The 25885-nt window shown below is 52.0% G+C and overlaps 1 protein-coding gene and 1 long non-coding RNA gene across 4 annotated transcripts in view; both read right to left on the bottom strand.

The window, feature by feature from the left end:
* Positions 1 to 25885, bottom strand: part of MRM1 (mitochondrial rRNA methyltransferase 1) — a 136846-nt gene that overhangs the window by 13648 nt on the left and 97313 nt on the right. The window contains exon 8 of one of the 2 annotated variants that reach the window (XM_034640409.1): positions 23647 to 24375. The exons of the other annotated variant lie outside the window; for it this stretch is intronic. Coding sequence (XP_034496300.1) covers positions 24277 to 24375 — 99 coding nt within the window. The 3' untranslated portion in view covers positions 23647 to 24276. Of the gene's footprint in view, positions 1 to 23646; positions 24376 to 25885 lie in introns of those variants that run through there. 2 annotated transcript variants of the gene reach the window in all.
* Positions 1634 to 11604, bottom strand: LOC117795496. Of its 2 annotated transcripts, none has more exons than XR_004619544.1 (3): positions 9398 to 11604; positions 8755 to 8881; positions 1634 to 5814 (listed from the first exon to the last, which is right to left on the bottom strand). It is a non-coding gene; the product is annotated as an uncharacterized LOC117795496 (long non-coding RNA). The 2 variants fall into 2 exon arrangements; XR_004619545.1 differs by having other exon boundaries at positions 1634 to 4739; positions 5633 to 5814; positions 8755 to 11604.

The following is a 25885-nucleotide window of genomic DNA, read 5'->3' on the forward strand; positions in this document are numbered from 1 at the left end:
TGGACTCAACTGAATTGAGCTGAATTCAACTGAACTGGATTGATTGAGGTTTCCTGGTGCATCTCTAGGCGTGCAAATCTGTACCAGGGAGAGGAAACGCGTCTGTGCCACGTGGGCGAACGCTCACGCATGTCGGTGCGGGCATGTCCGGGGCAAGTCTCCGTGTGTGCACGTGAGTCTGTCTGCATGTTGTGCCCGTGCCCTGGTGCGAGTGAATGCACATCACGAGGAGGGAATGTGCACACGTGTGTGTGTGTGTGTGTGTGTGTGTGAGCGCGCACGTGTGCCAGCTCCAACGGCCCTCTCGCGCTTGCAGAAAGCCCAGCGACTCCCCGGCTTCGGTTCAGCCAGGTTTCTTCCCGGTAAACCTGGAGCAGCTAAAATTAGTATGAAAATGGTAGTGTTCGGTTAAAAGGAAGGGGGGGGGTGGGAAGAGATGAGGGTGCCCGTGAGTGCTATTTTATTTCTCAGTGAGAGGATAAAGTGATTTTTCCTACATAATTTTTGATGTAGAGGCTAAATTAGGCCGGAGGAGAGGGACAAAGCAACTTTTGCCCTCATTAGTATTCCGGCTGCGTTGGCCCAGCCACGGCAGTTATGTATTTTTGCAAGTATGCATATAATTTATTGTGGAGAACACAATTTACATGGTAGTCGATGCCTGTTTTATAGCCTCACAAATAGATGTATGAACTCAAGCATATAATGGCCCAACCAGCAGGCGCAAATACGTTCTAAATCTTCTAAATGTGCTTCACAAAAATGTAACTGAGGAATATAAAACAGATCAATTCTTGCATGTTATATATTGGTTTTTGATTTACAAATCTAATCTGGGACATTTCTTCAGAAATGAGGGGATTTTTCCCTCCTCCTCCTCCTCCTTCTCCCACCAACTGCTCTGTGCACAGACCTCGCCCGCTGGTCAGGCGCCTGCAGCCGCTGCCCCCTCCAGGACGTGCACGCGTGCCCACGCGTGTACATGCTCCTGCCCCGCTCCTGCACGCGCACGCCAGCGCTGCTGGGAAGCTGCAGGCCTTGGGCGGGAGGGACGCGGTAATCTTTGCTCCGTCTGGGTGACTTCCCCCATCTGAAGCCGAAAATTGGGGAGGAGAGCTGCTGAGAGGACCCCACGGGCACGTGGCATCTCTCTCGGACCTTGTCCCCCTGCGCTCCTCCCTAAGTGGCCTATTTTCTCTGGTTCCCACACCGGCTTCATGACTGATTAGAACAGAAAAAGAAAGTGAGAGTCTTAGAAATGAAATTAAACTCACGTTCGTGGAGTTCCATTTTTAATTGTATTTTATTGAAAATATTTTTATCAATTTATCTTCCTGTACATGGTTTTTTTAATTAAAAAAAAAAGCCCATTCCATTAGTAGTTGAACGGACACAGAAATTGTGGTATACTTCTCAAAATGGAATACAGGGGCGCCTGGGTGGCACAGCGGTTAAGCGTCTGCCTTCGGCTCAGGGCGTGATCCCGGCGTTATGGGATCGAGCCCCACATCAGGCTCCTCTGCTGTGAGCCTGCTTCTTCCTCTCCCACTCCCCCTGCTGTGTTCCCTCTTGCTGGCTGTCTCTATCTCTGTAGAATAAATAAATAAAATCTTTAAAAAAAAAAAAAAAAATGGAATACAACACAGCAAAAAAAATGAGCGCACTACTGCATGCAACAATGCGGGTGAACCTCCCACACGTCATGTTAAATGCAAGAAGCCAGACCCAAAAGAGGATCTGCTGTGTGGTTTGGTTTATATGAAGCCCAAAGCATGAACTGAACCAAACTATAGTGTTTAGAGATGGCAGAACTATCAGGGAAAGCAAGGAAGTACTCTCCATAAAAGTCAGGAGGGTGGCTCTATCTGGGGGGCGAGGGGTTGGGTGAGGAGAGGAGGGGGCCATCTGGGCAGGCGGCAATGTTCTAAGTCTTGCCTGGGTGGTAGGTTCCACGGGTGTTTCATTGGTGACAAATTTCTGAGCTGAGTGCTTCTCTTTTTATTCGCTTTTCTGTACGTATGTTATATTTTACAATAAAAACTTTTACCAAAAACAGCCCGGGAGGTCTTATAATGAAAAGCAAATGTCCTTCCTCCGCCTCCCGCCCCCTGAAGGCAACTACTGTTTTCTCGTATCTCTGGAAAGGGTGTGGAGCCTCTTCTGAACCTCTCCGTCGGTAACATTTTATAATCCTTTCCACTTCTGTAAGGTCAGTAGTAATGTCTCTGCATCCATTCCTGATTTTAATAATTTGGGGCTTCTCACCTTTTTCCTGGGCCAGTCTTGCTAAAGGTTTATCAATCTTGTTGATCTTTTCAGAGAACCGTTTGGTTTTGTTGATTTTCACTATTGTTTCTTATTCCCTATTTCATTTATCACCACTCTAATCATTATGATTTTCATACTTCTGCTTGTTTTGGATTTGGTTTGCTCTTCTTCTAGTAGGGTAGAAAGTTAGGCCACTGATTTGAGATCTTCTCTTTTAATGTAGGTGTTTACAGCTATACATTTCCCTCTCAGGACTGCTTTCCCTGCCTCTCATACACTTTGGAATGTTATATTTTTGTTTCCATTCATCTCAAAGTATTTTCTCACTTCCCTTGTGATTTCTTCCTCGATCCATCGGGTTTTTTGGAGTGTGTTGTTTCCTTTCCACATATTTGTGAATTTTCCAAATTTCCTTCAGTTCTCGATTTCTAATTCTATTCCACTGTTGTCCGAGAATGTACTTTGTATGATTTCAATCTTTTTAAACTTATTGAGACTTGGTTCATGGCCTAAGATATGCTCTTTCTTGGAAAACATCCCAGGAGCACTTGGGAGTGTGTATTCTGCAGTTGCTGGGTGGAATATTCTAGTAGATCACTATTTGAAAATAATGTCTGTTAGGCCTGGTTGGTCTGGAGTATTTTCCAAATCATCTGTTTCCTTGCTGATCTTCTATCTAGTTCTGTCCATTACATCAGTGGAATTTTATCTCACCTACTTGGTACTTACAATCAGCAAGTCACAGACCCGGTTTCGGGAGCCCACAACCCAGGAAGAGGGGAGAGCGTCAATTCTACTAAGCTGGGTCACTCCTTTTCTGCTCCCCAATACAGAATGTTCTCCCTCACTATCCCCCAGTCCTATAGCCTGGGGTCTCAGACTGCTGTGAATGCCCCTAGCAATCTCAAATATCCCCCACATTCCCAGGGTTACTAACCCTCACGGAGACAAAGTAGAACTGGAAGACCTCTTGGAGACCATGCAGAGGTCACGGCTCTCCTGGTACAGATGGTGAAACTGAGTCCCAGGGAGGGGAAGAGTCTTGTTCTAGGTGTCTCGGAGCTAGGTCTGCTGGCGTCCCATCACCTGCTCAGCTTATGCCACCATGACTGACCCACTCGTTCAAGAAAAAAAGGGACCTTGGGCACCTGGGTGGCACAGTCGTTAAGCGTCTGCCTTCGGCTCAAGGTGTGATCCCGGCATTCCAGGATCGAGCCCCACATCAGGCTCCTCCGCTGGGAGCCTGCTTCTTCCTCTCCCACTCCCCCTGCTTGTGTTCCCTCTCTTGCTGGCTGTCTCTAATAAATAAATAAATAAATCTTTAAAAAAAGAAAGAAAAAAGGGACCTGTTAAAGTCACCCCCTGTGTCGTTTCCATATGTAGTGCGGGGTGGTAATGAGCAGGGGCAGGATCAGAGGGGAGTGAGGGGAGCCTGTGTTGAATGGACATCCCAGCATACTTAGAAGACCTATGCTTCCAAGCCAGACTCACTACTCTGAGCTGTGTGACCTTGGGCAAGTCACTCTCTGAACTTCAGTTTCCTCTAGAGGCAACACGATCACTGCCATTTACTGAGTCCCCACTGTGCGCCCAGTACTGTATACATATAATCTCATTCGATCCTCCCAACAGTCTTGGAAGAGGTAAGTAAGTTCCTCTGGCATAGGAGGAAACTGAGGCCCCATAAAGCAAAATAACCCCCGCAAAGCCACAGGCATTCACCCATTGCTTTCTTGGGGCTCCAAAGCTATAGCACAGAGCCGCCCCTGCCACATGGCCTCGATTCATCCGTGGAGCAGAGGTCCACATATTTAGTACTGGATCTGCAGCTAGACCGAGATGCAGATCATCTTCACCACTGAGGTTACTGTTTGTTTTGTTAGATGTGATCATGGCATGGTCAGCAGTGAGAAGTACATTCTGGAGTATTTCCACATGAAACAGCCTGCTCTCTGGTATTTGCTTTCAACCACGAAAGAAAGATAGAAAGAAAGAAAGAAAGAAAGAAAGAAAGAAAGAAAGAAAGAAGAAAGAAAGAAAGAAAGAAAGAAAGAAAAAGAAAGAAAGAAAGGAAGGGAAAGGAAGGGAAGGAAAGGGAAGGAAAGGGAAGGAAAGGGAGGAGGGGAGGAAGGAAGGAAGGAAGGAAGAGATGAAACATGATGGGCAAAGCTGGTAAGTGTTGTAACTGAGTGACGGGCACTTAGGATTCACGAAACTTCTACCTCGTTTTTAATGTTTGAAATTTTTCTAAATAAAAACATTAACAACCCCCCCCTCAGCGTTCTGATTCCTCACCCCATGATAGGAGAGTTGGTGGTTCTCAGATAAACTGGGGCAAGTCCTCCGCCCCTCAGTGTCCCCGTGGCCAGCAGAGGTCTGGGCTCCCAGTGGCGCTGGCTGTGTTGTCTGCAACACTCTTGTAGCTGTGTGACCACATGTGTTTCTCTTCCTGCCCGAGTCACCTGCCAGATCTGAGGAAACAGGAAGCTAACCCCGAATCCTGAGGCCCACTGTTGCCCCAGGAAGTCAGAGAAAGTCCTTTTCTCCCTTGACCCGGGAGAGCTCTCGTGGATGGGCAGCAGAAGGAACAGAGGCCTTTGCTTTAAATAATAGAGGGGGTAGATGGGATGGCCCTTCAGTCCCCTTCCCAGACAAACACACCCCAGTTGGGGGTCTCCACCTGCCAGGGAGGGGAGGGGTTGGAAGGCTCGAGCTGGACTTCCAGGCCTGTATTCATAGCCAGTGTCCCCATGGCAACAAGCTAGTTAGAGGGTCTTCAGCACAGCCCCCTGGGGCCACTTATCTGCCCCCCCACCAGGAGGGCAGCATTAATGGGCCACCCTGCCTTCCTCCCCACTCCCAGCGCTTGGGCCTTCCAAGGTGGCTCCACCACGCCCCCCCATGCCCCCTCCCCACCAATCGCCCTGGGGTACAGAGCCCAGGAGACAAAGGCCCCCATCCTTGGTCAAATACACACACACACACAGCCTGGCTGCTCCTCTTGCACTGCTCAGATCTGAGCAGAGCTGTTCTGGGGTCAGTGGGAAGAAGGAGGCAAACATTTGCTTCCACACTCATCCACACACTCACACACTCACAGATGCACACAACCGGGCAGGCGTGAGCAGCCAGATCCCACCCCCCCCACACACACATGTTCAGAGAAAGTGGCTCCAGTCTGCGAATGTTCTGGTTCTGCTGCCAGGTATAATCCCCCCAGGGCAGCAGTCCTGCTCTACCAGGTGCAACAGGGAAGCTGATGACCCTCTCTGAGCCCCCGTTTCTACGTTAGGAATAATCAGACCAGCCAGCTACGCCAGTTGTAAAGGTTAAATTTGATCACAGGAACACAGTAGGTGCTCACTTAATGCTTCCTTCTCGCTCCCACTGAACCTGGGCGGCTCTGTCTCTGGAAAGATGTGCTGGGTTCAGGTTGGGTTTGGGAGTCGGGCAGCCTGGCAGGTGACTCTGGGCTCTGCCACGGATGGACCACTGACGTAAGCAGTCACATGACCTCCCAGACTCGGGCTTCCGGTCCTCCAGAGGCTGTGAGGATTAAGTGAGATAATCAAGCATCTAGTACCGTCGATGTTGTGATAGAAGTAATCATAGCGACAATAAACCCATGATGCTGATGAAGGGCCAACACTGCCTGACGAGAGGACTTACCCGGTCCCCAGCTCTTTTTTGATGCACGAGCTCAGCTAGTCCTCACAAAGTCTGTGGTGAGACAGAGTTCTCACCCCCATTTCACACATGGGAAAATGGAGGAAGCGTTGCGAAACCCATTCAGGCCCTAGAGCTAGAAAGTGGGGACTGGAGCCCCGGCAGCCGGGCTCTGCTTGAACTGCTGGGCCATCATGCAGTGTCAGGAAGCGGTGTCACTGTCCTTACAGAGGAACACCAACGTGCCCAAGCCGAGGGCCGGACCCCCTCACTCGGCAGAAGAGACAAATGAGCTTCCAAGAGAAGCAACTCCTAACTGAGGTCACCCCTATCCCACCATGGGCCTGATGTCACCTCCCCAGACTCGTGTCTCCAGAGCCCCCCCCCCCCCAGGTCAGGGCCTGCAGAGAGTCAGGGCATCTGCTCTAGCTGGGAGGGGGTCTGAGGACTTGGGAGCCTGAGTCAGAGCTCCTGAATCCTGCCATAAATCCCCCCGCGTCCTCCTTTACTCCTTCCTTCCCCATCCCTTACAGAGATGTGATGGAGTTTCAGTTCTTGTAAAGCAATCTCTCATCCTCACCAACCCCATATCGCTAGCCCGGCCCGGCCGCCCAGCTGGACGCCATACAGCAGCGGGACCTCCTTGCTTTGCAGCATCCTTGACCCTGACGACCCCAGCAACCACCCAGGTTCCTCACCTGTAAAACCGGGCTACTGCCCCCGAATTCACAGGGTTGTTGTAAGATCCCAGCATTCTTCTCCCATCCCTTCCCTGAAGGCTTGGGCCTTTGGGTCCCAGACTCACATTTCTTCACCAAGGATCAGGTGCTGAGAGCCTACTGGGTGCCAGGCCCTGTGCCTGGTCTGGCTATGATGTCGGATAAAGCCCTGCCCTCCAAGGACCGCACACTTGGCAGAAGAGAGAAGCAAGCGTTCCAGCAAGGAGGGAGACCACCCTGCACACAGAGCAACATGGCAACAACCAGCTCCGGCCCCACAGGCATGAACAGAGGTGTCCAGGCTCCCAGCGAAAACTAGAGTGGGACAGGCCACTGGAGACACAATCGGACCCATGGCAGTCACTCACCCGCCCACAGGCAGGAAAAGGAGAAACAGGAAGGAACGATGAGGGCATGTAAATAGTAGGTAAGGTGTGGTGCAGGGAGGGGAGATGGGAAAGCATGGACGCTCAGCAGAGACAAGGGCCTCGAGTTAAAGTCGTTGCCAAGCACCACTCATCCCTCCGCCGTAGACACCGAGGCAGCTCTCTGCAGTGTCCCTGCCTCCCGCTCGCCTAATGAAATAGCTGCAGAAATGGCACCATGATGGGGTTGTCCATGGGGTTGGAATGGACCATAGGGTTGCATAGGATCCCTGGTCACAGTCCAGATTGCAGAGAGAAGACAGAGCACAGAACCACCATTAGGAAAGGGTCTGGCACCCACCCCACACCACCCCTCCACCCCCACCAACTTCTGGAAACAGGAAAGGTTAAACATAAAAAAAATAAAATAAAATAAAATAAAAAGATGGACTTTTATATTCATGGACTCTAAAAGCTAGAAAGTATCTTAGAACAACTTGTCCAACTCCCCATCAGGTGGGGAAACTGAGGCCCAGAGAAGTGCATGCTGGGAGTGGTCAGCATCTGGGTGGGCCATGCTACTTATGAGATTTCCCTGTAGTTCCTGGGCTGAGGGGCAAGGATGAGTGATGTCTTCTCTTTGTCCTAAGAGGCTGCCAGAAAATCATGCTGGAGCCAGGCGGAGCGAGACTGGGGAAGGGGCCGTTATTAGCATCCTCGGGCTGTCCCAACAAATCCCCGCAGCTTTGGTGGCTCAAACAGCGGGCATGTGCTCTCTCAGACTTCGAGATCCAGGAGTCAGAAGTGCAGGTGTCAGCAGGGTGGGTTCCTTCTGGAAGCTCTGAGGGAGCGTCTACTCCATGACTCTCCCCTTACCTTCTGGCGGCGGCCAGCAACCCTTGGTTTCTAGCGGCTTTGCTCCAACCTCTGCTTCCTTGTGTCTCTGTGTCTCACATCTCTTTCTTTTACTTGTAAGGACACGAGTCACTGGCTCGGGGGCCAACCCTATGGGTGACCTCATCTCAAGATCCTTAAATTAGTTACAACTGCAAAGGTTCTATGTCCAAAGAAGGCCACGGTCACAGGTACTGGGGGTTAGGTTTTGGACACATCCTTTTGGGGTAACACAATTCAACCCACTGTCGGGGCTCTCTGGGTCACCACGGAAGAGAGGAGACCAGTTGTGTCCCCAGATCTGACCCTCTCAGCTCTGGCCTATCCTCCTGGGCCCAGCCACCTGGAGTTCCCACCCTGTAACCAGTAACCTGAGACCGATGCTGGCTGCTGGTCAGCAGGGGCTGAGCCCGGATGTGTACCCCAGCCGAGCTGCAAGTGCTGGAGAGAGCAGGACATCATTTGTGTGCTTCCCACAGGCTGGGGATTCTGCTGGGTGCTGGCAAGAAGCTAAAAAGGGAGCCCCATTCCTGTTCAGGGACTCTCACAGTCTTGTTGGGGGAGGAGCCAGAATCACACACAGGGAAGCCTGAGGGTGCCTGACTTAGGCTGACACGACACTGTGGGGACGAGAGTGCCTGGGGCTGCTGAGGGGACAACGAGGAGATGAGGGAAGGTCAGGAGGAGACGAGGGGTTCTCCTTGAAGGATGAGAAGGACTTCAAAGGAGAGAAGTGGGTAGGACATTCCAAACTGAGCCCCAAATGCTTGATTGGGGGGCGGGGTGCATGCAGGGAGGATCCCCCTCTGGAGCTCCCTAGTCAGGTCCCAAGAGACTCTTACCACGCCTGATGTCACTGGCTGTGGCCTCTGCTGACCACTCCTCCAGGCGCTGAGCTGCCCAGAGCAGAGCCCCTCCGGGATGGGGCGGGCACACAGTGGGGGCCTAACACATTTGGAGGCTAAGTGACTGAATGGACAAAAAAAGAACGTCTAAGGGGAGGGCCCCTGAGAAACTTGAGGTGGGGGACCACCACCCACCTCGCCTTCAACACATGCCACCATCATTACCGTCCGTGATTGACTTACGGGGTTCTTAATGTACCATCATGCACACACACACATACACACACACACACACGCACACGGATCTGAGGCAGCTCGCAAGAAACCCACAATAAGCTAAAACAAAATTGACATAAGTGCAGATGAAACTGAGACTGAGGGAGAATGTGCATAGAGATATCAGCATGGGTGTCATACACTGAGCACCTACTGTATGTAAGACACAGACAGGTGATTCCCGTTTCTCAAGGGTAAAGGGAGCTTGGCCATGGGAGAGACTGGTCATTTCAGTATTCCCAAGTTTTAGATTTGGAAAAGCTCGTAGAAGTGCCTGAATTTGATCCTTGACACAAAGCGGAACGCCCTGTACTTCATTCACTCATTTCTGGTTTACTTAACAAAATTCTTGTAGAGCACCTACTGTGTGCCTCTGGTAAGCACGATGAGACAGCCAGCCTGGACAGAACTGTCGCCATCCAGGACCGTTCCATCAGTCTCTGCTCTGCATAAGGCACTCTCCAGGAGCTTCCTCTCCGCTGGCTCCTGGATGCGACCCTGGGGGAAGCAGAACGTGGATGCAGAGCCTGGGAGCCAGCCTGCCCGTGCCATTCAGTGAGAGAGTGTGGAACCCAGGACCAGCCCAGTGTTTCTGGAATGGGGGAGGGGTTGACGGGAACTCTCTGTACTACCTTTGCAATGTTCCTGTAAATCTAAAATCACTCCAAAATAAAAACTTAATTTACAAAAATATTAAAAGACCATCGTACGAGTTTGTTGTGAGGAAGATGTGGTAAGCACATTATAAGTATTGGTGATTATGACTTAACTGTCCCAGAACATTGGGACGGGGGTGTATTAGTCTCATTTTTCAGACCGGCCTCAGAGAAGTTCAGTGACTTGCCTGAGATCATACAGATAGTGTTAGGCGATGCTGGATTTGAACCTGGGCCTGAAGCGCTCCAAAGCCGCCCTCCTACCATACTCTGCTTTCTCTACTACTTTCACACTTTTGGGGAGAAGGGAACAGCCTCCTGGCCGGGGGCAGTTCTGCTCGTTAGGATCTGAGCGTTATAGCGATAAATGATCACACGTGCTGCCCTGTAGCTTCCGGGGGTTGACCCACCTCTACCATTGGGGTCGCCTCCCGTAGCATAGTCAGCAACTCACTGCTCGGGCATCCATTCCAAAGACCAAACGGATCCGCCTTCCCCTCCCCCATTCCAGTCTCCTGAGCTGGCCCATCACATCTGGGCACTGCTCCTCTTTACCTTACGTGAAGGGGGCTCAGAATGGGTGGGGGCTCCGGCTGGCCCCTTTGCGCTCAGCCGTGGTCTTCCTCTGGGATCTGGACCATGAAGGGCTGCTCACGCGGCAGGAGTCAGGTGGCTTTGGGGCAGCCTCAGCTGGCTGCCTGGAGGGGACAGGGAGGGCGTGGCCCTCACGGCTGGGATGTCCCCAAATCAGAAGACGCAGCATTCAGTCCTGCTGGCTCTGCGGGAGTGGGGTCATGGGTGGTCCCTTGGCGTTCCTAAGCTTCAGTTTCTTCATTTGTCACACAGGGAGACTGATAACAATACTTCCTGTCCTGACCTACCTCACAAGCAGAGTCACAGATGAGACGAGATGCCACAGCTCTGACCTCCCACAGTCCCTTATACTTCCCTATAATAGAGTACATCCCACATAGGACTGTAACGCCAATTTTCTTGTATCTCCTTTCGCCACCAAAGACTGTGATTTTTTATGGAGCACCAACTATGTTTTATTTACCTTTACATCTCCAGTGCCTAATAAGATTAATAGTAGAAAATTCTTATACAGCCCTTACTCTGGGCCAGGATCAACCCTGTGATACTATTATTATCCCTATTTTATTGGGGAGGAAGCTGAGGCACAGAGAAATGTCTGGACTTTCCCTGGCACATAAAAAGTGTCCAGTATCTGTTTTTGTTAGAGACATGGAAGAAAGGATAGGTGAGTTAATGAATGGATTGGTGGATGGACGGGTGGATGGGTGGGCAGATGGATTGGTAGAGGGATGAGTGTATCCCTGATGGTGGCTGAATGGGTAGGGATGGGTGGGCATGCGGCAGGATAAATGAATGAGAGGAAGGGTTGATGGACGGCTGCATGAATGGGTGGGTAGGTGGATGAGTGAATTGAGTGGATGGATAGATGAATGGATTGATGGCAGGATGAAAGGGTAGGTACATAAAAGGCTGAGTGGATAGGTGCATAGGGGTGGGCAGACAGATTGGTAGATGGGGGAGTGTAGGGTGAGTGGGTAGGGGTAGGTGGGCATGTGGAAGGATGGGTGGATGAGTGGCAATGGTGGATGCATGGATGGCTGGGTGGATGGGTGGATGAGTGGTTGGGTAGGTGATGGATAGATGACGGATGTGTGGATGAGTGAGTGAATGGGTGGATGAGTGAGTGGATGGATGGATGATGGCATGGATAATGGTTCAGAAAATGTTTATGTTATCAAGTCCTGAGAGTGGGGAACTAACCTGGCAACCATTTAAAGGGTGTAGGCATTTAGAAATAGCAAAGAAACCTCCTCATCCTAATGGTGGGAAGACACTGGGATCAGGAGCCCCCCCACCCAGATCCTTGGGCAGATGCCATATCCTTCCCTCCCCCACCCCCGCCCTGACACCGCCCCGGGGCAGCCCCCCACTCCGCCAGCGGATGAAAGGTTGGCAGAAGCAGCAGGTGGGGGGCGGCTTGTTCTCTCATTGTAGGCAGCGGTAACCTTCCTCCTGGCTGCTTGTTCTGCCTAATGTTACACTTGTCTTCCCGCAACACTTGGATACCCGAGCCAATTTTGTCATGCAAATGAATTCAGCCCATTGTAAATCCTGCGGAGGGAGCGGTCTTGGAGCCAGCGGGGGCGGGGCTGAGCTACAGGCTCGGTGGCTTCCCCCGCTGCCCCCTGCACTGCCCCAGAGGTAGGGGTTTGCGAGCTTTGCTGCGGCCTCTGGCTCTTCCCCACTAGAATCCCAGACCGTTGAGCCAGATCAGGATTTAGAGATGGATCATCTTCAATTACAGGTGAATAATCTGAGGCCCAGAGAGAGCCCATGATTTAACACAGACACACAGCCAGTTAGCTAGGGCTCCCTCAAGCCTCCTGATTCTTAGCTTGAATTCCCTCCACTAGGTTGAACTGTCCCTGCCATTTTCCTCATTCAGAGCCCACTGGCCACCAGGAAGGCCTGAATCTACCCCTCCACCCAACCTAAGCTGCCGGATGACTCTAAGGCCTCCCAGGGGCCAGGACTGCAAGGAAGCTAGTTCTGTCACCAGGAGCAAAATTGAAACGTGGACAAGGGACTGGTCTGTCCAGGAGAGGCAGGAGGGTCTAGGGAACAGTCCATAGGTCTAGGCAGGTGAAGCTATGTCCAGGGATGTTGGCCACAGCAGGGCTGGGCTGACAGGTATAGGTGCTGGGGAACAGGGATGGGGTGCAAATGCCAGGTGTCCTGGGGGATGGGGTAACTGGCTGAAGGGTGTTAAAGGAGTGTATGTGATGTAATGAGCACTGGGTGTGATATGCAACTGATGAGTAACTGAACTCTACCTCTGAAACTAATGATATACTATATGTTAGTTAATTGAATTTATATAAAATAAAATTATTTTTAAAATGCCAGGTGTGTTGCCAAGGAGGGAAGGGCTGGGATGGATGCCAGGATGTCATCGTCAGCAAAAACAAGAAAGGGCAGTCAGAGTACCTGGACACAGGGAGACAGAGAGTGACCAAACCCATAGAGCTTCCTGAGGACTCCAGGAGGGTGGGGCCTGCAGGTGAGCTCCCCCGAGCAAGGCAAGGACAGAGGCGCCACAGTACCTTGGCCCCACCCAGAGTGCTGGCAGCCTGCGGGGTGGGGGAGAGGAAGGGAGAAATGTCATTTGTTTCAAGGCTGCAACGTGCCAGGCCCATTCTGCCATCCTCAGGTAATTCTTGCCGTACCTCTGTGAGGTAGGTGTTGTCCCCACTTTCTAGACTGGAAAACTGAGTCGAGGGCAATTACACTCCTGGCTCCCAAGGCCACGCAGCTTGAGGTGAAGATTTGAATCTCAGTCCATGAGATTCAGGCATTCCAGAGAAGTCTATGTTCTTCCCACTCGGTATTCTGTCACTCCTGCCACATTCTGCCATCGGGAATCAACCTTTCATTGATCCAGTGACACCTGAGGCAGGCAGGGTTGAGGAGGGTAGTGGTCCTTGGCAGAGCCCGACTTTCTAGGAGGTGAGAGTTTCAAGCTAGTTGGAACCCATGGGGGCTCCCAGCGATGCACCAGAGAAGGCCCTGTCTCCTTCCCCTGACATTGAAGGCCCAGGCCAACCTGCCCACCCCTGATGCCCAGCTCCCAACTCAACGTCCATTCCAAGCTCCTCGTTGCCTCCAGGTCTTTGTACAGGCTGTTCCCCCTGCTTGGAACACCCTTACCACCTTGTCTGCCTTCCGATCTTGAAGGCTTGATTCGGTTGTCCCCTGGACCCTCCTTTCCCTACCCTGGCAGTGTTGGCTCCTTCTCCAAATTGACCTTGGCAATCTTCCCGCTAGTCCTAGAGTGCCAGGCAGCATATTATCCACCCAGCACTGTGCTAGGGCATGAGGGGAGCTTGGTAAGTGTTGCCAAACAGAAGGAAGAAGGAGGGAAAAGAGGGAGGGAGGGAGGAAAGGACTGTGAACCAGCTGGCCCTAGAAGGAAGATACGGGACAGACAGAGAGTGATACATCCTGACTCTGGAGTCAGGGAGTCCTGGGTTCAAGTCCGGTTCTGATTTACCAGCTTTGTGATCTTAAGCCTGTTACTATGCCTCTCCGGGTCTTCGTTTTCTCCCTGTAAACTGGGGATGGTGATGTCCTCCTCATAGGGCATGAAGGACGCCTGAAGCTAGTAAGGATGACAGAAGACAGGTACGACTTGTGGCATGTAAGTGTTCAATGGATGCCAAGTCCCTTAACCTATCCCCTGCCCAGTTTCCGACTCTGGCCAAGTGCCCAGGAGGGGTAAGTGGGGCAATGCTGGGGCTCCATTATACCAGGAGAAGCCATGTCTGGTGGCTTCCCCCCACCCCATCACTAAATCCCTATGCTGCTGACCCTGGCCCTTCTCAGTTGGCCTGAGCCAACAAAATGCAGGAGGTCAATCACCTGCTAAAAGTGTTCATATTCCTGATCCTGGCCCAGGTCATCCCACACAAGCTGCAGACCCAAACAGCCTCAGCTACGGGCTCAGGGCCCCTGGGGCCAGGGCCAGGGCCAGGGCCTTGGTTCCCCTCTGCCCCCCGTGGCTACAAGCACCAGTACTCTCTCCTGCCTGGCCAGCCTCCCAGGCAAAAACCGAAGCCGCTCCCCAAGAGCTGTGAGCCCCTATCCTTTGTCCAGCTTTTCCTGGGACCTGCTGTGTGCCCTGGGCCTGTCCCTTCCTTCTCTGGGCCTGTTTCTCATCAGCCAACTGAGAAGGATGGGCTCAGGAAACACCAAGGCCTTACCTTTTTGGGAGCAGGAGACAAGGATAAAGCATTCGCTTACAGCCGAGACACCTCCTCCCAGCGCCCCTGAGGCTTGGCTGGATGCCAGAGGAAGCACTGGGCCCCAGAGACACAGAGGGACAGTGACCGTGAAGATAAGAACAGGTTTACTGAGCGCTGCGTATGTCCGGGCATTGTGCTAACAAACTTGCTTAAATAAATGTTTTCATCAGTCCTCACAACCACCCCATGAGGCGGGCAACATTATTACCCACAATTTCGCAGATGGGAGCAGGGCCAGAGCGAGAGGCCCCCACCCATCCCAGGCTACACAGAGCCCTCTTCTGCTGACCCCGCCTCCACTCTCAGTACATGGCTTGATCCCAGCGTGGCTTTAGGACTTGGCTTGAGGACATATGTGAACCCCTCTGCCTAGAGGTATCTGTTCCCCTTTGCTGGCTTTTTGAGAAAGAGGGAGGTAGAAGGAGGGTGGTTCCACGATAGATGGAGGGAAGCAGATGGCCAGCGGGTTTACACACAAAATACGCCAGCAGCATTCCACGGCACCCGGCTCCTCGTGGACACTCCAAAAGAATGTGCTAGAGGAAGGGAGGAGAGGAGGGGGAGAGGCCCACAGTGCTAGGTGCTAAGAGAGTAGAAGCCCCCCCACCCCCCTGCGTGGACAGTGGTCTGGGTTAGGGGAGGCTTGCCTCTCAAAGACTCCCCCTGTGAGGCATGGACCGAGGTGGAAGGCTCCAGAATCAGAAGAACCCGCTCTGCCCTCCCTCTCGGGGAGGCCTCAAGCACATGGACCTCATCTGAACCAAAGAACTACCTCCACCACCACCACCACCCTCCCAACACACACTGCAGTGCCACACACCCCAGCGGCTCGGCCAGCCCTGGCCCGCCCCCCTTGCGCCCAGGCCTCCCCCCGAGGGTCCGCGCAGGGGCCCTGATGACAGAGCCCCTCGGGGCCACGCACACTGGGCTGCCCGCTGTCCCCATGCCGCCTTTGCTTCTGCTGGCATAATGTATGCCCCGTGCCGCTGCCCCAGTCACTCAATCCCAGCCGGTCTGTGGAGGCAGAGATAGTCCTTAATGAGAAGGGCCCGGGCTTTATCTGCTTTCTACTTCAGCCATTATCTCCCCCAGTCTATAGACACGCAGTTACCTCTGACAATAATGCTCAGAGGCAACAAATGCTGATGAGTTTTCTATGCAGTCCGCACAATAAGTCTATCAAAACAACCTCGGAAAATTATGAACCCCCGTGACAGACAAATACAACCAGCTTCCGCGTGAATTTAGAGCCCCCAATGCTACGTTTCTTCTAATTCTTCAGGCCTCCCTTATCTCTGCTGTTCCTCTTCTGGTGGGGAGATAACAGTAATTCTTCTCCGTGCTGGGTTTTTTTTTTCCTCTCCCTCCCCCCTTCCTTGCTTTTTTTTTTTTTTTCCACCCACTGAGTGAGATGTTTTCCGTGTCTTTCTGCTTGCTAAAGATAAAGGGTTAAAGACCAACTTATGTTGGGTGCTGGGGAAGGGGGGAGGGGGCACGGGAGAGGGGGAAAAAAGTAATCAGCATTCAAGAGATTGCTATCGGAGAATCCGCGCAGAGAACAGTAATTTTGCTGGCTTCGGCGAGGGCTCTCTCCACTCCCCCCCCCTTTTTTATGAATGCACATAATGCCTGGAGTGTTGGGGGCAGATAAAAGAATTAGCAGCAGCCAGGGGGACGGAGGCCCGGAGAACAGGGGAGAATTAGAATGTCTATCTTTGTCTCTTCCGGCTCATCCAGCCAGCCGAGGCTCCCAGCTCGTAAACAATTTAATCTTTTTGCTACAGTTAAAATACAAAGACAGCAAGCCTCCTTCTCCCAAATGGAAAAGGGAGGAGGAGGAGGACAGGAGGAGGATTGGGGTGGGGGCTGGGGGGGGGCGTGCGGGACGAGGGAGAGGCAGATAGGAAAGGGCTGACACCACAAACTTTTCTGCTGCTGGCTTAACCCCTTGGCCTTGAGACCTCAGAACTCCCCTCACACCCACGCTGCCCCCACGGGGGACACGGCCTAGACCTGGTTTAGTTCAGCTCACCTCCAGCTCTGGAGGTGCAGCCATTGTGGGGGGCAGGGTGGAGTCTTGCTCCTGCTAAAGGTCCCTGGTCCTTGTTTTCCAGGGAGGTGATGGCCGTTTGCCTTTCATCCCAATGTGTCTTCCCTAGGTCTTCCCACAGTCAAGACCTTTCTTTATTTCTCCTCCACTTCTTGCCTCTCCTCCCCCTGGCTCATTCTAGGCTCTGCAGAGAGCTCTCAAGTCATGCAAAATGAGCGTGTCTTCTCTTCCCCACCGGGCTGCCAGCTTCTGGAGGAGGAAGGATCCTCTGTGGTGACTGAGCCATTGTGCTCCTGCACAGGGCACAGGTGGGGCTCTCTGCCTAGAAAGGGGGCTCCAGGTCTCCATCTACTGCCTAAGACCAGCGATGGAGTGAGACGGAGATGGGATATAAAAGATGCTCCTTCTTTCTCCCTCCTGCGCTCTCTCTCTCTCACACACACACACATCTGCCTACACACTGGGAGAACAGAATTCTAGGGAAGAACACAGACTGGAAGGAGGAGAAGCCCTTCTCATAGGACAGATCATTTTGAGAGGTCTGAAAAGAAGCCTTCTGAAAGGCACTAGGGATAGACTGGGCGGGGGGGATGTCCTGCAACCCAGGTCAGCCAGTGTCCAGGCCACTGACTGGATGGCATCCTCAAGGCAATCCAAACAATCAGTGTCCCCCAAGTGCCACATTGTGGCCACTTCTAGCCATTCCAGCTGGACCCTTGTCCTGTGCAAGACAAAAAGACCTATTTTCACAGGGCCAAGTTGGAAGCTGGTTCCTCTTCCTCCGCCCTTGTCTCTCTGACAGGGTGCCAATCCCAATGTACTGGCATTGAATTCATTGCCCTCTCTTGCTTGAGAGCGCCTTAAGGGCCAAAGCCAGGGCCAGGTCTTCCCCATCCCTATATGCCCATGCCAGCACAGAGCCTAGTCAAGCTGGGTGAATGTCTGCTGAGCAATTTGGTGGGTGGAGAGATGAATGAATGAATGAAGTCAAATAGAACAGGGCAGGGGAAGAAGGTGGGGGAGAGGAGAGCTTCTGTGGGCACCAGACACACACTTGAAGAAGGGCCATTCAGGAGAAGGATGGGGGTATGAGGGCCGAGAAGAAGAATGGGGTTGGCCCAAGAGCTGGTCCTCTCTCCCCAGGCTCCACCAGCCAAAGCCATTAGTCAATGAAGGGAACCAAGGCAGTGATCCAGACTCAGCCAGCTGTGTCCCCGCTGGAGCGTAGCCGCACTGAGTAAATTCCCTGATCCCTTGGCTTGGGCCCTTTCCAGGAAGGCATGAAGGAAAAGCATGGGCCTTGGGGTCAGAAGATCTGGGGTCACCTCTCAGCTCCACCTCTTGATAGCTGTGTAAACTCAAGTAGGTCAATGTCTCTGAGCCTCAGTCCCTGTTTAATGGAAACAATAATGATCTGTACCTTACAGGGTTGGGTTAGCACATGGTAGGGGCCCATTATGCACTGGTCACTCGGAGTTGAAGAAGCAATGCCTTGTAATGACAAGCAGAACAGACCATAAACCAAGGATGCCTCAAACACGAAAACATCTCAAATCTCCACAAAGAAGCTCACATACTCTTGTTCTTTTTTTTAAGTTACTCATCCTACCTTTGCCCTTTACCTTAGCCCAGCCATGGTGTGGGGAATAAAGCTGCTTTCTCCAGCTCCTGTGTCCCCTCCCAAGGCTGGCGAGGGGGTGCTCAAGAGAAGCTCTTTGGAGGCTCTGGAGCGGGGGGGGGGGCTAGTAACTTGCCGCAAGGTCTACAGCTCAGCAGAGAACCTCCAGGCTGCTCCCTTTCCCCTCCACCCTCTTCGTGTCTGTGACCTGGACTAAACTCTCCCTCTAGTCCCAACGCCGAGCCCCACTTAAATACTCATCCTTCCTCACCCTGACCCCAGTGTTACCCTGAAAATGACCCCCGGTGTAGCTGAGGAGACATGGGAGTGGAAGAGCGGAGTGCAGGGTGTAAATGTCGGTTTTTATAAACAATGGTCAAATAATAATGCTTAGTGTTTATATCTTAAAAGTAGATGACAGTTATTTTCAAATGTACATTAAATATATATAATCTCGGTCATGTCCTAGGCCAGGGTATCCCAAACTGTCCACATGTCAGAATCATTTGGGGCAAAAGAATACTGAATTCTGAACTCAAGCCTAGAGATTCTAAATCACTTTGTTGGGGTGGGGGGTTTGGAAGCTGGGAGTGGGAAAGTGGATTTTTTAAAGATCCCGGGTGATTCCACTAAGGAGCCTAATTCAGGGTCTGCCGTCTTTAGCCCCCACACACAGAAATAGGTTTCACTTTATTTATTGATTCAGCAAGTACTTTCTGAGCATGTGCTATCTTTATGTGTGTTGGGGAGGGGAGGAGGACAAAGAAGCCAAAAAACCCACAGGGCACAAGAAAGCAAGATCTACCCCCTAGTACAGATTTCCCCACTCCCCAGCCTTGATCCAAAAACCCACCCAGCACCGATTTCTCTCCTGCCGATATCCGTGGAGTTAGTGCCCCTTCTCCACTTAGGAGGAGAGCGAGAATATATATTAAGTAAGAATCCAGTGAGAACCAACCACTGCATTGGGAGTTAGCTATACACACGATCTCATCTAACCCTCATAAAACCCTTGTGTGGTAGCCATTATTACTTGTCTATTATTAATGAGGAAACAGAGGCACAAAGAGGCTGAGGAATTCACTTCACTTCAGTTCACAAAGCTAGCGCGGGGCAGGGTCACCTCCGCCCTCACCATCACCCAACTGTGTGCTCCGTAAGTGCAGGGTCTTGGAATTGCATTTCTTTGTTATTAATCACAGCGCCTAGCATTCAGGCATCTGGTCACCCACTCGGAACACTGATAAACCACCCACTGGGTGCAAGGCACTTAACTGTGGGGATAAGGAGTGCGGAGAAGTGCAGAGTTTTGGAAGGGAACTCAGGCAACTGTACGAATAATTCAGAGACAAGGTATGAGTCCATCCCAGGGGAGGGGCAGCAGCAAGTTACCAGAGGTCAGTGGAGAGAGATTCCTTCCAGCTTCGGGGACTCAGAATGCCAGAAATCCGGAGGTCCTTGGCAAACACTGAGGTCTTATTTCATCAGAGAGGTGAAGCACCTCACCCAAGGTCACACAGCTGGGTGCGCCAGAAATATGGGATGAATCGAATGAGATTATTCACTAACTCCAATTACATCTTAACCACTAATAACTTGGCTCCGGCTCCCCTAATGGGATTTCCTCCTTGGACATCAGCCTTCCCTCCCCCCTTCCACTGACATTGGCCAATTAGAAAAGGGCAGGTGCTGTGATTGGGGTCATGGTGAGAGGAGATAGAGAGGAGCACAGCTCACCCCATCCAAGGCTGAGAGGGAGGTGAGCAGTTTCAGGTCTGAGAGAAGCTCACTCAGGTGGAGAGAGGGGCAGACTTGGAAGTCCAGTTCCCCCAACAGGAACACCAAGGGAGGACACCCGCTTTGCACACAGCACCCTTCATGCTCCGTGTCGGAGACCGGCAGGTGTGGGGCAGAGACATTTAGGCAGACCAGCAGACCTGAAGACAAGGACAAGGAGAGAGGAAAAACCCCCAAGAAATATGCATATGCATGAGAATAAACCAGGTACCACTACACACAGAGCCACAAAACTAGCTTCGGAGAGACGCGAGGAGAAACAAAAGGGTGCAAGCAGACACAAGAGGATTCTTGGGCAGAGTCCACTTATTCCACAGAAGTGTATTAGGCGCCTACTACGTACAGGCACAGGGAGATAAAAGCCCCGCAGAGCTCATGGTCTGAAAGAGAGCATGAAAATGGCAAAGACAATACAGTGAGCAAAAAACACAGGTGAAAAGAAGCCCAGAAAAGCACAAAAGACAGCCGGAGAGAAAAAGACACAAAGAGAAACCCAAAGGTGCTGAGGAGGAAGGCAGAAGCGGGGACACACAGAAGTGCTCAGAAAGCATGAGAAAGAGGCGGCCACAGATGCACACGCACACATGCGCGCACACGCCATCGCATTCGCCTTGCAGGAGTACAGACCGCAGACCCACAGCTTTCTCTGATGAGGAGGTGGGAGTTGGGCTTAAGGGGAGTTAAGCTTTCTCCTGGGGTGCAGCAGGCTCAGGTGGGGGGGGGGAGAGCCAGGCCCTGGTGAAGGTCCGCAGATGTCTGGGCAGATGACAGAGGAGATGGCAGCTGCTGGGGCTGCCTCCCATCCCCCAACCGCCCTGGAAGCCAAGGCCAAGGGCCCAGCTCCTGCAGAGTCTCCGTGATGACGGTGCTTGAGTCAGCAGCCCCTTCCCCAAATCAAGAGCCCTTCAGTTGGCCCAGTGCAGACTAAGGAGCTCTCCTGACCTTAGGAAAGTCCCCAGTCACCTAATCTGGAAACTTGGGAGTCCTTAGAGCCAACATTCTTTGGGTCTAACTTAAAGCTCTCCTCCTGCAACTTAGGTCCAGTTGCAGTGGTACAGTGCAGGAGCTCAAGGCCACAGAGCAGGCGTGTGTGGGCTGTCTGCTTCATTCTGATCGCCCACTTAGAAGCCTGGCCCACTGGCAGTCACCTGAAGGAGCCCCTCAGAGAGGATCCAGGCCCAGCTCTATCAAACAGAGGAAGAGTCAAGGTAGCGGAACTTGCTCAAAGATTTCTCAGAGGTGGATTTGGAAAGTGGTCCTGACTGGACAAAGCACACCCTTTCCCCTCCCCCCCAGTACTTGGCCAATGGTTCCCAGTAGGAGCAGGTGGTGCCTGGTAGGCGTGGACACAGCCCACACACAGGGGACTGAACTGGTTTGGGTGCGGTCTTAGGGGAGAGAAGGAGGGCATGAGCCTGCCCCAGCTACCCCACATAACGCCACTTCACGGCCCAGGGTCAGACACCCAACAAGCCACCCTGCCACCTGCTCGTCCCCTCCCCCCACCTGAGCCTGGCTCCCCACCTTTGCTCAGACTCCTCCTGGGCACCGAGTTGCCCTGTCCGCTCAACAAATGTCTGTTGAGGGCCTCCTTACCCAGCTAAGCACTGGGATGCATTGGTGACCAGAAAACCACGAAACTGCCCCAAGGAGCTGGTAGGAGGGCGAGGGAGGCCGACCCAGGGTAAATGACCCACACAGGGCTCCAACAGGGCACCACGGGAGAAAGAGGCCAGCGACGGGCATACCCTCCCCCTCCCCCCACGTCGGGGCCTCTCCAGCCACCTGTCCCCCACCCCTCCCTCCGCGCTGCCCTCTCCTACCAGCCACCGTCCTGCCTGGCCATCCCTCGCCCAAGCCCTTCCGACGCTGCGATTCCCAGCGCACCTTTGGGCCTCTAGCCCACCGACCCCGACGCCGACCCCGACCCCCACCCAGACGCCGACACCGAAGCGTAGAGGCTGGCCTCCGCTGAGCCTCCTTCACCCCTCTGTCGGCTCCGCTCGGCCGGTGGCCGGCGGGTGCGCGCCGGTCCTGCCCAGAGCGCGTGCGCGCCGTTCGCTCCCGGGGGCGCGCGCCGTGGCCTCCCGAAGTGCTCGGCGCGCAGGGCCTGCCCCTAGGATGTTAAGTGCGGGGCCCAGACTTAAGTAGCGATTAAGGCTGCCTAGGAAGAAAGGGAAGGCCAAACAGCCTGTTTATTTCCCTCCCTTCACTATCCCCATCACACACACACCTCCTACTTGGAAGAGAAGAGGGAAAGCATGAGAGAGAAGGGGGGGAAAGAAACAAAAAAACTAAACCAAACCTCTCTGCAATTAGGAGAGCCGGCTGAGGGAAAAAGATATGTATTAAATGGATGTTTCTGCACAAAAACCCCAGGCTGACAACATCTCTGGCCTTGTAAGGGGGAAATGACCGCGCCTCGGTGTTTACATAGCCGAAATCAAGGGGAATTATGCTGTCATACTGACAACCGTAGGAGGACAATTTTAAAATTACACCGTTCAACACCTTTAATGATTTGTAACAGAAGAGGTGTGGCTACTCCTATTAAATGTGTTGCCAAATCAATAAAAGGGATAATTGGAGTTGTTAGAGCAAATTATAGCAGGCGTCTCTTCTGTTGCTGTACAATGTTCCCTTGTAAACTGCTATTACAGGCAGCGCCGTATTTCTCTCTTATTTGGCCGCTTTGTAATGAGTTGGCATTTTGCAGCATAATAGTTCCACTTTCTTTTATGGAGCTCTCACTTTAACTTTTTCTCCTTTGTGCAGCCTATAATTTCCTCGCCCTCCCAGCCTCCCTGCCTGTTTTCAGAGGTGGCCGCGCTGCCTGTCAGCAGCCTCCGGGTGATAAACTATATTATTTCACATTATTTTCAGGCCTTTTCAATTGGCAGTCGGATGGGGTTGAGGGGTAGATGGGTCTGAGGGGATGGGGCTGTGGAAGGGGGGTGAGAGAAGAGACAGGACCAGGAGGAGAACTAAAAATGCACAGAAATCAAAAGGAAAAGGGACAAGGGGGGACAAGGCTGACCTTGTTCCCAGGGGTGGGCAGGGCCCTGGGCCTTAAAACACAGGACTTGCCAGAGGGTTCTGAGCGGAGCAGAGATTCTGGCTTGTGGCTCAGCTACAGGCATGAGGGGGTATGCAGGACCCTGCCAGACCCCAGCTTCACCCTCAGCACCCCAGCGCTCCTGCCTCTCCCTGCTCCTAAAAATGAGACAGCTCAGGACTAAGGAGCTATTGTCTCTCCCTCCCCCTCCCCCACCTTCTCTGCCTGAGCGGAGGCCAGCACCAGGAGCCTGGGCCAGGCCACAGCAGGAGTGGAGGGACCGCACCTCTGGAAGCACGTTAGGACTCCAGTTGGGTGGTTCTCAGAGGCTGGAGGAGCCATTGCCATCGCAGACAAAGACCAAAGCCACCAGAAATTGGGACTTCGAAGGACCATGGTCATGGCAGAGGCAGGCAGATGGGAATTGTTGCAGACCTGTTCCTGGGGATGCAGCAGGAGTCCAGAAGCCGAGTTCCACTGTCTCCTCACATCACCCACGCACAGGTCTTGGTCCCCGGTTGGAAAGGACAGGGTCCCCAGGCAGCTCAGGACCACCCTCGCCGTGTGTATCACTCCTTTCCTGAAACAGTGATAAAAATCTGGGCCCAGACAAACCTCACTCAGTCAGTCCCTGCGCTGGACTACAGGACAATCAATCCGAATTACCGAGAGGTCTCAATGAGAGACAATTGGAAACGAAACACCACTTTATTACTTCCGTGGAGCTGCCATCCCCGGAACCCATCTGCTGCCAAGCAGCACGGCAGCAAGACCCGCTTGGATGAGCAGATAAGACTTGATGGTGAGCGAATAAGATCCATTTGCAATGAGCAGCATCAATTTGCTTGCCAACAATGAGCAAAGTCCTAATTCTCTTTGGTAGGTGCCTTGTGGCCTTTGGAGTGCCCTCTTGTTTCCAGCTTCCTGGTACAAGCCAACTCTTCTCCCAAGAGGGCAAGTGAAAGCCGACTTGCCTGGGTGCAACCCGAGGAAGTGGTAGATGATTGAGGTTCGAGTGAATGCCGTTTGGCCTGTGACTGATTTCCAGGTACCTGCCACCGAGTTTCCTATTTTGAGCAATAATAAGTCCCATAAAATCCCAGCAAACTGAAAACAGGTGGACAGTCCCATAGCATCTGCTTTTAGCAGGTGCTGACATTTTTCTTTATACTGGTCCATACTAACAATGTTTCAATGCCACCAAGAGTTAACTATCAGTCTCACTGATGTTAACCATCTCTGATATTCCGGGCACTGTCCTGGGTGCTGAGGATCCAGCGGTGAACAAAACAGACCCCATCACCACTCCTGGGAGCTGCCTCGGGGAGCTGATAACAACAGCAACAAGAATCATGACATAGTACTCCTTACATTAGAATTGTGCAAAAGTGACCAGAAAGTGCTTTGTTTTATAAGAGGCGGTGGGGCACGGCAGCAGATAGAGCAGGGAATCTTCAGGAAACCTGGCTCCTAGCCTCAGGTGTGCAACCTGAAACCACCTTTCCTCTCGAGAGCTTTGGTTGCTTCATCTGTAAACTAAGACCATATTTATTCATTCAACAGTTATAAACTGAGGACTTACTATATGTCGGGCACTACATTAAAGCACCAGAGATACAATAATGAGCAAGACAAGTACCAGGCTTTCTCCTATGAAGCTTACAGTCTTGTGGCAGAGACAGCCATCAATCACATAGTCACATCGGTATATAATTATAGAATGCATTGAATGCAGAGAAGGAGAAAGACAGGAGCTTATTTGTAATACCCAAAAATTGGGAATAACTCACATGTCCAGAGGAGGCCAGGGTGGCTGGAGTGTGAGGGGGAGAATGATCTAGATGAAGCTGGAGAAGATGGGCAGGGGTTCTGGGCAGGTGCAGACAGGTGAAGGACTGGCCCTTGATCCAAAAGGCAAGAGAATGCCACAGATGGGTTTTAAGCAAGAAAGTAACATGATCCAACTTACATGTTAGGAACACCACTGGCTGCAGGTGTGCTGGGCAGATGAGATTAGAGAGGTCCAGACCAGAAACAGGAAGGTCTGTTAGGAGTCCTTCCCAGGGCTCCGTGAAAGCGTTAACTGTGGCTTGCATGAACAAATGAATGGATGCCAAACATCATCAATCATTGGAGAAACACAAAATACAAGCACCATGAGAGTCTACTGCACAGCCATCAGAGTGGCTGGGATTGAAGAGTGACAACTCCATGGGTTAGTGAGGACGTGAAGTGACTAAAACTCACACACTGCTGGTAGGAATGTAAATTAGTACAACCACTTTGGAAAAAAATCTTTGGTAGTAGGTATTAAGATTAAATGTAAGTATACCCTATGGCCTGGAACAAGGCCCACCAAAACACGTGAGCTTTATTTGTAATAGCAAAAAGCTGAGAACAACCCAAATGTCCAACAACTGCAGAATAGGCAAACCAATTGTGGTATATCCACATGCTGGAACATTATACAGCAATGAAAAAGGACGATCTACGGATAGCACCACATGGGTGAATCTCACAACGGAAGACATACTGTCCGTGTCTATTTATATGAAGTTCAAAAACAGGCAAAGGAATTCTATAAGAAGAACAGTCAGAATCCTTGTCATCCTTGGGTGAGATAATGATTATTAGGGAGGAGAAGGAAACCTGTTGTAAAGCTGGGAATATTCTTTTTTTTTTTTTTTAAAGTAGGCTCCATGCCCAGCTTGGAGCCCAACACAGGGCTTGAACTCAGAGCCATGAGATCAGGACCTGGGCTGAGATCAAGAGTCAGTCACTTCATCAACTGAGCCACCCAGGTGCCCCGAAGCTGGGAATATTCTATATCCCATCTGG

Source organism: Ailuropoda melanoleuca, chromosome 13 (assembly GCF_002007445.2).
Source record: "Ailuropoda melanoleuca isolate Jingjing chromosome 13, ASM200744v2, whole genome shotgun sequence".
NCBI lineage: Eukaryota > Metazoa > Chordata > Mammalia > Carnivora > Ursidae > Ailuropoda > Ailuropoda melanoleuca.